An 11544-nucleotide genomic window follows, 5' to 3' on the forward strand; every position below is an offset into this window, starting at 1 on the left:
TTCTCCTCGGGGCCCTGGTGCTGAAGCCTGGATCTGGCACATTTCAGGCCTGAGCACCTACTGTTGAATATAAGTGAAGGTATAAGATGGGGCGTCTGGGTGGCTCAGTCAGGTAAGCATCCGACCTTTGATTTTGGCTCAGGTCCCGATCTCGTGGTTTGTGAGTTCGAGCCTCACGTCGGGCTCCACCCTGACAGTGGGGAGCCTCTTTCATTCTCCCTCTCCCATATGTGCACATTCTCTTTCTCTCAAAATAAATAAACTTAAAAAAAAGGAAAATATAAGGCACTCTTCTTGGTCATTTGGAGAAACTCCAAGGCTTCACTCCTCCAGGAGCGAGTTATAATTCCCATAAGATCAGGGGCTCTGGCTAAACAGGACTCCCAATCTTTTCTCCCCCCCAACACCACTGTGGGTTATGACTCACTCCCTTCAGGGAAGGCTCCCTATGGCTCTCACCAGAGAGAGTAGGCTTTGGTGAGGTCGGAGCAGCAGCTGGACTGGACGGGGGCTGGTTTTACAGGTGGAATTTGGAGGCTGCAGGTGTTTTGGATATGCCCTAATGGCACAGCCTCTTGGCTGAGAATCACTGAGCTGGAGCTCTACGGCACTGCGACAAAATTCTATGCAACAGTCCTGGATGGAGGGAGCATTTCAGGACCCTGGGGACAGGGTCTTTCTCCCATCTCCCAGACTCTTCTTTTTTCAAGTTTATTTATTTTTGAAAGAGAGCGAGAGAGCAAGTGAGCACAGGGGAGGGCTGAGAGACAGGGAGAGGGGATCTGCAGCGGTCTCTGTGCTGACAGCAGAGGTCACGACCTGAGCCAAAGTCAGAAGCTTAACTGACTGAGCCACCTGGGCGCCCCTCCCAGGCTCCCTGAGTCAGGCCAACTGGAGAGTGCTCAGCATTACTTTTCATGAGGCAAACATATTTTTTTTCTTGTTCTTTTTCCCTTAAGTCCTGTGGAACTATTATGGGGATTGATTGCACCTTTGAGCGAATTCCTGCGGGGAGACAGGAAAGCGTGAATGTTTACAGCCTCCTCTGACCCGATTCTATTTCAAGGACACGGGTCATTAGCTGCTGGCAGCAGACAGAGCTGCATGCATACCTTCCAACAGCTTTGTTACCAAATTTGGGCATAACTTTTTTTTTTTTTGGTCCCTGAGGTGATTGCTATTATTTACTGGAAATTCTATTATCAAATCCCAGCAGCAAGAACCTTTCTTTCCTTTCTACACAATTCTCACTAATTAGAAGCTGCCGTTATTCACTGTCCGGCTATAACCTAACTAATGACCTCACTAAAACCTTTGAAATGAGAAGGCACCTTCTCACAGTCCTCTAGAAAAGACTGTACACAAAACGAAAACCAGATCTTAAGATCCAGTTCTACTGGATACCAGCGTGACCACAGGACAGGAGCACTGCCTCATTAGCTCTCAGTTTCCTCATTTATAGGCTGGGCTAGAACATGGCATTTAGGTTTTGTCTTGCAGGCCAGCGGAACCGATCAGGAGCAGCTGCCTGGAATGCTTGGCTGAAAAGTGTCATGGGGAATGGTGCTGTGATTGATTGTTGATGTCTGCTGTGGGTGAGGGAGCACGAGTGCCATACTTCACCAAGTGTTTGCCACCTCTGAGTTTGCGATGTCTGAGGTCTGTCCCTGTAGAAATACACAGAATGTGTTTACTGTAGGAGTTGGACCTACGAGCAAGATGGACCAAGCAGGAGTTTAGTGTTTCAGTGTGTTATTCATAGGTATAGGTCACCAAATCCTCCAAAATATATGGGAATCCTGGGGGCCTTGGTGCACTCCAGAATTTTTTATGTACTGGATGAGCCTGACACCTAGAAATAGAGTCCTTGGTGTTATGTTGTTACTAATCAACCTAGGCATTTGGATCTTCAGGTCCAGGGCGTGTTGCTGAGTGAGGGTAGATGGGGGACTGCATCCCAGGAAGAGACAGGCTTTTTGATGTGTGGAGTGTTAAGAGCATTGAGACAAACAATTAGGATTCCTGTTATCTGTAAGATTAGAAGTGTCCAGATATCCCATAAAGGACCCACTAAAGACACCTCCTCGGTCTTAGAGAGACTGTGTAACATCCCCATGGGATGGGGAGGAGGGAGCCGGCATACTAAAAGCCTCCCATGATCTAGGCACTGTATGGAGTAATAACTCATTCTTTCCAACAACCCACAGTTGCGGGAGAAGGGGGTGGATAGGTAGAAATATGGTAGTATTATTTCATAGACAAGGAACCAGTAATGCAGAGCCATTGAGTTACCTGTAAGAGGCAGATCAAGGTCAGTCTTTCTGACAGCTCTGCTCATTATATCAAGACGTCTGTATATTTGGTAACTGTCAATGTATTTGGACCCCAGTATCTTGGTATTTGTGAAGAGGGAGTGTTTTTTTCTTTAAACACATTAATCATATGCATATTTGCAGGTCAGGTGCTAATATAAATAGTTGTGAAGGCAATTTTTTTGTAATTTATTTTTATTAAAAAAGACCATTAATATTTTGGTGTGGTTTAGGAATAAATTTTATAAGCATTGGTATATGTATATATATTTTAACTTTTTTATGTTTATTTATTTATTTTGAGAGAGAGAGAGGGAGAGAGTACATGTGCAAGCCAGGGAGGGGCAGAGAGAGAGGGAGAGAAAGAATCCCAAGCAGGCTCTGCATTGTCAGCACAGAGCCCCACAAACTATGAGATCACGACCTGAGCTGAAATCAAGAGTCCAAAGCTCAACTGACTGAGTCACCCAGGCACCCCAGGATATATATTTTTGAATGTTTATTTATTTTGAGAGAGAGAGAGAGAGCATGCACACGAGCGGGGGGGGGGGGAGGGAGGCGGGCATAGGGAAAGAGCACTGAGAGTGCAGAGCCTGACTTGGGGCTCAAAGTCATGAACCCTGAGATCATAACCTTAGCCAAAATCAAGAGTCTATCACTTAACCAACTGAGCCACCCAGGTGCCCTTAATCATTGGGATAGTTTGTATATATTTCTGTTTTAAGAGGTTTTAAAGAAACCTGGCATATCATATAATTGGAGTACAATTTGAAAAGTGTAATTTATGTTAGACTTATGATATTAATTTTAAAGGTATAGTAGACTTTTACTGTTTGTAAATAGTATTTAAATGTATAAGAAAACCTGGTTTATAACATTTGATATATTAGGTTAATAAGAATTGCTGAAGTGCCTAGTAAGGCTTCGTTTTTTAGGTTTGTAAGTCTGTCAAGCTTTTGGAGTATTTGAGAAAATTAGGTATGTTAAATGTTTTACACATTTAAAAAATGCCTGAGGGAATTTAATTCATAAATGAGGTCCACTCTTTAGAAATTACTCTTTTAAATGTATCAGGTAATTGAGTATAATCAAAACAGTGTCTGAGAATTCTTATTTTTATATAAAATATTAGATTTATAACATGACTTCCAAATGGAACTTAAAGGCTTAGGGAACAGTAGGCATTTAAATTTACATTTTCAATATATTTAATAAAAATCCAATGGTTAGACTAGTCTTTTCAGTGTACAAGTTTCTGTCAGACATCTACAAGCTCACAGGACACCAGTAAGTATTCAGTAAGTGGTAGTTATCATGAACAGTAAATACCGCTTGCCTTTTGTTTCTTTGAATCCCTGCAATGAAACTTCTATGGCTATATATCCATTTCTTGAGATCCGGAGGGTAAGGATTATTCCAGAAACAACACTTTTGTTTGAGTCCATAATTTTATTACTATTGTTTTTCACACTGAGACTTAGTTACATAAAGTAATACCCTAGGCATTGATTACCAGTCGTAGAAGCACGAAGATGTGGGAAGTGTAACATGAACACAGAGAAGAACCCCCCCTTTATCAAGTGAAGTTCATGGGACAGAAACACATGACTCCAAACAGCCTATGTACAAATAAATATCGCTTTCTATGTACAGACATATTCACAGAGAATAAACTGACACAAAGTCTCCATATATCTCGTCATCCAGTGAGAATTGCGCATAATAAACAAAACACACAGAAAGGGACAAAAATAATTCAGAAGTGCAACAGCGGGATTCTTGTTGGGGTAAAGATAAGGGGTTAAAATGCTTCTTTAAAACGGAGGCAAACAAAGGAAGCAGGAGATGACATCTATCCCTAAAAAGATCCTTTACAAAAATGGCATTCCGGTATTTTTAATGTAACCTGTCCAAAAAAAACCAGTTTATGTGTTTGAGGACAGATGTCTGTGTTGGGGTCAGCACTGACCACATCTCCTCTGTTTTACCAATATGCAAAGGACAAAGGTATAATTGATCTTTCCTTTAGCGCTGGCAGCAACTTCGCTCATCCAGAAAGGTAGCTTTTGCTACTCTTAATTTCTTCTGGCTCTTTGAGACTGCAGATTGGTTGGAGACAGAGGCTCTTGCTGCTGGAGTTTATTCAAACTCGAGCAACATCTGGGCTAGACGCAGGGCACAAATACGGACTTTGTGCACAGGGCTCAACGAGGCTATATGTCAATAGAGGCTCCCTCTTGTGGCTACAGAGTCTCTGCCCTTTGGAGAAACTCTTCCGACCATAAAAGAGTTCCTGACGAGAACATCATTGGCTCTGGGGCTAGATACTCTATCTTAGTGCAGATGGTCATGTAAGCATTAACTTGATGCGGTAGTTCAACTTAATCAACATGTTTGCTCTATACTGACAACTTAGGTTACTCAGTTAGGCAAGTATTTCTAGGCTATTGAGTGCTTTTTTGAGTCCTTTTAGCTTTCACTCAAATTACATAGAAAGTTGTGATCAAGTGAAATATTAAAGTTTTTAGTTGTGGGGACATTGGGTACATAGGTAAGTGGTCTACCATATTGCTCAAAACGTGTATTTTAGCAGAAAGGGAATGCATTATGAAGTCTGTTATTTCATATATCCTCTCAAGGAAGGTTTATACCTTAGGCATAATCAATTATTGACAAATTGTATATCTATATTTGCCATTTTTATAAGGGAACTTCTTAGGTCCATCCAATATTTATATAGAAACTCAAACAGACTTTAAATTTCCCAGGTATATATTTGCTAATTATCCATTTCACTCCTCATATGGGTGAACCTTGCTTTGCATAACAAATGGATTCCTGAAAAATAATAACTCTATAATTTAAAAAGAGAAACACTTTCAATATAGTATCAGAACTTGCAATTTAAAGTAACTGTAATGAGCTACTTTGAAGATGAAGAATGCCTTTGTGAAATGAATAATTTCTTTTGTTTGCAAAGTTTCGTTAAAGTACACATCTAAAATTTATCAGTAGAGTAGGATTGTCTAGAGCAATAATTGTATGCAATAAAAATAGAACAGATAAACTCCAATTTACAACAAACAATACAAAACAGGAATGACTCATGACTGCTCATTGATTGACGATATTCAGAAGCCCTGAATATATGTATTATTGGTATTTTATGGCTTTAATTAAGACAGTTGTCTCTTATGAAGTACTATAAAGTGCAATATTAAAAAATTAAAAACCCAAAAGGCATCCATTGTCCTTCAGTTTTATCCTGATGAGAAGAGTTGGAGATTCTTCTAATTAAATGGCAAGGACTTATCTATCCTTAATTCATGCATGTCATTTTATCCTTAAAATTATTTAATTCAGGGATTCAGGCTTACCCCATTCCTTTGTGTGCGTGCGTGACATGATTTTAAAAATTAGTATTCTCTTTCAGTTAGTTGAGTGTTTTAGAGAACTATGAGTCCCGAGGCCTTAGATACTTACGGATCCATTGTAAAGGAAAAGGCAACCCAACCCTGTATATGAAAATGCAGGAGCAATTTCCCATCTTTTGGGGAACTGTAGCCCATTTTCCTGGGCCAGGACCCAACCAACAACCACACAATTCTGATCCAACCTAGCACACAAGGAAGGAAATGCATTGCAATACTGAGTGATCAGAGAAGGTCCAACCATTTCTCCTGTTTCCTATGTAAGTGAAAATATGAATTCCTTCTGGTAAATCAATGCAGGTAGGGCTTCTGAATGATCTCCAGTGGTGTCTCCCCCCACTCTGAGTTCTTTGTGAGTGTGGAATTATGACTTTAAAGGTTAGGCTCATGAGTGTGACCTCACCAGTCCTCATGATAATGCCGCACCCAGTGTTCACACTTTTAACCACTGGACAAATGCCTGTGGTATCAAGGCCCACTGGTGCTCTTAAGGGATTTCTGTGACTCTACTCTCCTATGGCTGTGACTTCTGTTCATATTTTAGTAGGAATCAGGAGGGATGTTTCCCCCCTAAGGAGTCATCAGTTACAGAACACAAATTGTTTGGGGTCTGGGGCCCAGCATTTTTGAATATTCACATTTATGAGGAGATGGAGAAAATGGTCATTAGAGTTGTGCCAAGTGCACAACTGGGGAGCTTGGTGGTAAGGGGAGTGATGGTTGGGTCGAACCTGGACTTGAAAACTAGAAGTTTTGTTAGGAACGAAGAGACTTAGACTCAATAAGGCCAAGTGGAGAGTGGCTCAGAGTAGGAATGATGGCTATTCAAACGCATTGGGGCAAGCTGAGAAATGCACTGGCTTCATCTAAATGTCTTGGAGGAAAGCTCCAGAAGTGATAGCGAACACGAGACCAATGTGAATTAGCAACGAAATGTGGCTTTCTGAAAGTAAGAGTCACAAAGGGTGCATAAAAAGGGAGCAGAGCAGTAGGTTTGAGACTGTAATTCAGCCCTGTTCAGACCTACTTGTGTCATGATTAGTTATAAATTTCTATCATTTAGGAGCAAAATAAAGCATTTACAAAGGCATAGTAGAGAAGAACTACAAGAGGGTTAGGAAATAAGGACTCTGACCTCACACTCTAAAGATACTTTTGATGAAGGCAGATAAAGGGTCACATAGGGATAACTCCCAACTATGTCAGGGGTACACAGTGAAGAATGCCCAGATGCAGTTTCTTTCTGCCCAAAAGAAAAGACATAGGTTAACCCTAGCCTAACTAGTTGATGACTTAACCTGCTGGTTGTTAACGTTAAGAGTTGATGAAACCTGGTTCCACCTGGAAAATTGATGCCAGGACCCGTCTTCTAGGAAAGAATTGTCCTTTTAGTTAGGGTGATAGGTTGGACAAACTCTCTTAGCAGAGTAAAACCTTTGGTGAACTCTATGCGAATTCCATGGAACTCTGTCAGACTTAGGTATTTAAGTGTTTAAAAAAATTCTTTAAGGTTTTCTGGTCTGTCAATTAATCATTTAGTGACAGTGCTGTGGCTTAATTTGGTGTTCCATGCAATCTCCCTTTTACACTAATTTGAACACAGTTGTCTCTAATTATAGGGTCATTTTAAAAAGTCTCTAAACACCTGGCTGACTTGTGGTTCACTTGTTTCTAGCTCTTTCTTTTCTTTGTCTTTCTTTTTTCTTAGAGAAAACATTCACTGGTCAGATGAAAGACCACTGTGGAAATCGGGTGATTCTGAGGTGTTGATCCCCTCTGGGTGAGGAAGGCATGTAAAATGGCAGTACAGACAGTGTTTGGAGGGCAGGGTCTGGGTGGGAAGATGTCTTCCTTCCATACCAAATATGAGTGCACCCTTGATTTGTACAGATGCCTAAATTCTGGTGATCCAGTTTCAAAGCTCCCGGTGTGTGTGTGTGGCGGGGGTGGGGGGGTGGCAAACAAACAAACGCTGTGGTGTTGTAATGATAAGTTTAGCTGGTGGTGAGGGTGTCCTTTATTGCTTTTGTTTGCTACATAGTTCAAAGAGTATGAAGCTGTGAAATTAAAAAAGAGACACAAAGAGATAGAGGCAAGGTGCTAAGCTTAATGGACAGTAGAGCAGGGGCACATTGTAACCAAAGCCTCCTTGAGAAAATCTTTTTATCTGGGACTCTATGCAGATTCTTGAAGTTGGTTGGAAAAAGCCTGAAATTTATAATGATTTTATTTTTATTTAAAGTTTATTTTTATTTATTTTGAGAGAGAGCAAGCGGGGGAGGGGGAGAAATAGAGGGAGAGAGAGAGAATCCCAAGTAGGCTCTGTGCCATCACCACAGGGTCCAATGTGGGACTTGAACTCACAAATGCGAGATCACGACCCGAGCCAAAGTCCAAAGTCAGATGCTTAACCAACTGAGCCACCCAGGAGCCCCTGTAATTCTTTTAAACTACATGGGGATATATAGCAGTGTGACACTATTTTCCCGGGAATTGTAGTAAATTAATTTTTCCTTTCTTCCTTTTCCTTATGCTTCATTTTTGCACTCTCTTTTCACGGCAAGCCCTTACTTACTAATTAAAGACAATATTGCTGAGGGAAGGTTTAGGAGTTGAGGATGTGTCTTTTTTTTAATATATTTTTTTAACATTTTTATTTATTTCTAGGAGAGAGAGACAGCGTGAGCAGGGGAGGGTCAGAGAGAGAAGGAGTCACAGACTGAAACAGGCTCCAGGCTCCGAACTGACAGTCAGCACAGAGCCCGACGCGGGGCTCGAACCCACGAACCGCCAGATCACGACCTAAGCGAAAGTCGGGCGCTTAACCGACTAAGCCACCGAGGCGCCCCGAGGATGTGTCTTTTAAAAATATTAAGCCAGGTGGTTACATCAGATCCGGCTAACGAGAATGAGCATTAGCTTCTCTATCAAGCCTTCAGGGGACAGCTGATTCTCCCCAGAAATCACCCTGAGGAGAGTTGCCCTTTATTTCTTCTGGAATAGAGCTGCCACTTATAATACAGCCACTGAATTACTGGAATAACAACCTGCCCAGGTGCAGCCTCATAATCTCGTGTGTGTGTGTGTGTGTGTGTGTGTGTGTGTGTGTGTGTGTGTGTGTGTGTGTTGGTACGTGTAGGGAAGAAAGCATCCTGAAGTTTCTTGAAATGCTTGTATTCGGATCAGTCCTCAGACTCCTCTTGCATATTCCAACCCAGGCACTTCAGCAGAGCATTTAACACAAGTCCCATCTCCTCCAACTGCCTCTCTGGCCAGCAGCTCTGTGTTGTCATTCCCTTGGCCAGCTTTCTGTTAAGGTGGGGGGGGGGGCTTCCCTAACAGCTCATCTCCTATCTCCCAGTTGCAGAGGAGTTAAAGAGCTGTGGAGAGTTTGCCAGCCCTCTCCCTGCCCAGGAATCGATGGACATTATCACATGTCTCATCAGTGAGGCAGCTGTGTTTTGCTGAAAGGCCTCCAAACCACCTGATTCATGTGTTTCCTAGAAAATAAATGATAATGGCCCCTGTCAGGTGACACCTGTTAGAAGCCTTACAAAGCATTTTCCCTGAATAGGAATCAGTCCCTGCCTCTTTTTATAATCTTCTGGGCAAGGCTCTAGCCTATTCTGCTGCATCTGGTAAATTGATAAACAGCCCTACCCCTTAGTCTGTGCACATGGACTGTGTCTTCCTGATCTATCACTGCTGGGCCCAGCTTAGGCCCTGGAACACTGCCAAACACCATCGAATCTCCAGCCTCAATTCTTCAGGAACGAGACACGTTCAGAGGGCAGCTAGATTTAGCGTGGGCATTTCCAGATGCAATTTAAAAGGTTCTATTTGGGCATTCTCGGCGTGAGCCAGGCTGCCTCTCCTTTGTGGGTGCTGCCAATGGCGACGGGGGCGGTGACAGCAAGCAACACCTGCTTCGCTTGCTATGGCTCAATGGAGTCATGCTGGTACAGCTTGTTTATTTATTTTTAAATGTTTATTTTTGAGAGAGAGAGAGAGCGTGCGAGTGCATGTGTGCAAGCGAGGGAGGGCTAGAGAGAGAGGGAGAGAGAATCCCAAGCAGGGGATTCTCTGTTAGCACTGTTAGCGCTGAGCCCAACACGGGACTTGATCCCCAAAACCATGAGATCATGTCCTGAGGTGAAATCAAGAGTCAGATGCTTAACCGACTGAGCCACCAAGGCACCCTAGTATAGCTTATTTTAGATTGAGAAGTAAGAAGTTGGCTTTAGAATTTTTGATATTACTTTATATACCCAGCTACACGAGAGCAAAGAATATCTACAGTCCAAGATTTTCTGTTGTGTATTCTTTGCATGAGGGGTATGGCTGGCCATTTCCACAGGTTGTTTGTATACTCTTGGGGTGGGAAAATACATGGGAAGGGGGCGTATGTGTAGGTTTGTACGTACACGTGCACAGAACAAGTCTTGTAAGATCAGGAAGAAATATTCCCTTTGGGTGTTGGTGTGCATGACTTTCCTTTTCCTTCATTATGACAAACTTGATGTGCCCTGGTTTTGAATCCTTAAGGTGACTGGGTCAGAGGGTGATGATGTAAGAGATGAGGTAAGTGTGTACATATAAACGTGGCATAACGATGTGTTTATGTAAGTATACGCACAGGCATGCAGGGGAAGTATTAGAGATGACCTGTTCAGGAAAGTTCTTTCTCATAATTATGTTAGTGGTTTGAATGCTTCTAAAGATTCACTGCTGCATTCTATACACTGCCCTCTGGATTTGCCCTGGCTCAACATGTCACCCCACAGACACATGCTGGGGTTGCGCAGTGGGATGGGAAGGCTGCCTGCACACCAGCTGGCCAGGGAACACTGCTGTCATTTATTGTGCTCAGCGCACATCACAGGGGTGGGAATGGGCTCAGAAGTACTGTCTTTTCAAGTGCAACTTCTCATCACTGACCACAACACTTCCTATGGAATGGAGCCCCCAGGCAAGGAGAATGCTCTGTGGCTGCCTGGACGAGTCTTCCTAGGACAGGGGAAAGACTGGGGGGGGGNCCCTTGTCCTTTTTCATTTCACACAGTCTGTGCAGTTGAGTTAAAGTCACCTATTCAAACCTTCTTTTGAATAACAGACCAGCCAATAAAATATACCCACGCAATGACCCCGTTTGCTCCCCTTCAAGTAATGCACAGGGAAACCAACCAGAGTTTTGAACAAGAAGTTCACTCACCCATTCTCTTTCCCTCTAAGAAAGTAGCACAAATTCTTGCCTCGATACAACATCCTGACCTTGATGAAGGAGACGTGGGTTTTTCTCACACAACCAAAAACCCGACTCTGCAAAGTTGGAGAGACTCGAAGGCTTGCCTCCTGTGTGGCAGCCATCTTGATTTCTTGTTTTTCCCAAGTAAGCCTCCACTCAGAAATGCTTTTTGTTGGGGATGAAGGGCCATGAGGGACCCTGCCTGCCAGCCATGCTCTGTGGAGTGAGCTGGGGTTTTGCAGAAGGACTACTGAGCCCGATCTGGGGCCGCAAGGTGTCCCTCCCTCTCTACTTAGTTGTAAGTTCTGCATCCTGTCTCCCTGTGCTAGGAGGTATGTGCTCACAACAGGACCATGGCAGGCATCAGGGACACAGCAAACTGGAGATAAGAACACATATTATACGTGGTATGTGCCTGCTGAGATGTAAGATGGGTACAGAATAATTGGCCATTCTCTACTTTTTCAATGGATTGTAAAGAAAGCATGACTTGAAGACATGAAAATCTTTCTGTATTTTCTCATCAATCTAGTTTACCTCCCTCCCCCCCCCCCCA

At 42.9% G+C, this 11544-nt stretch overlaps 1 protein-coding gene across 1 annotated transcript in view; it reads left to right on the forward strand.

Annotated features, from left to right (window-relative positions):
• Nucleotides 1-8760, forward strand: part of ACER2 (alkaline ceramidase 2) — a 78787-nt gene extending 70027 nt beyond the window's left edge. Inside the window, exon 6 of the mRNA XM_077765082.1 lies at nt 8411-8760. Coding sequence (XP_077621208.1) covers nt 8411-8549 — 139 coding nt within the window. The 3' untranslated portion in view covers nt 8550-8760. The remainder of the gene's footprint in view (nt 1-8410) is intronic.
• The last annotated feature ends 2784 nt before the right edge of the window (nt 8761-11544 follow it).

This window comes from Crocuta crocuta, unplaced genomic scaffold (genome assembly GCF_008692635.1).
Source record: "Crocuta crocuta isolate KB4526 unplaced genomic scaffold, BGI_CrCroc_1.0 scaffold687, whole genome shotgun sequence".
Taxonomy (NCBI): domain Eukaryota; kingdom Metazoa; phylum Chordata; class Mammalia; order Carnivora; family Hyaenidae; genus Crocuta; species Crocuta crocuta.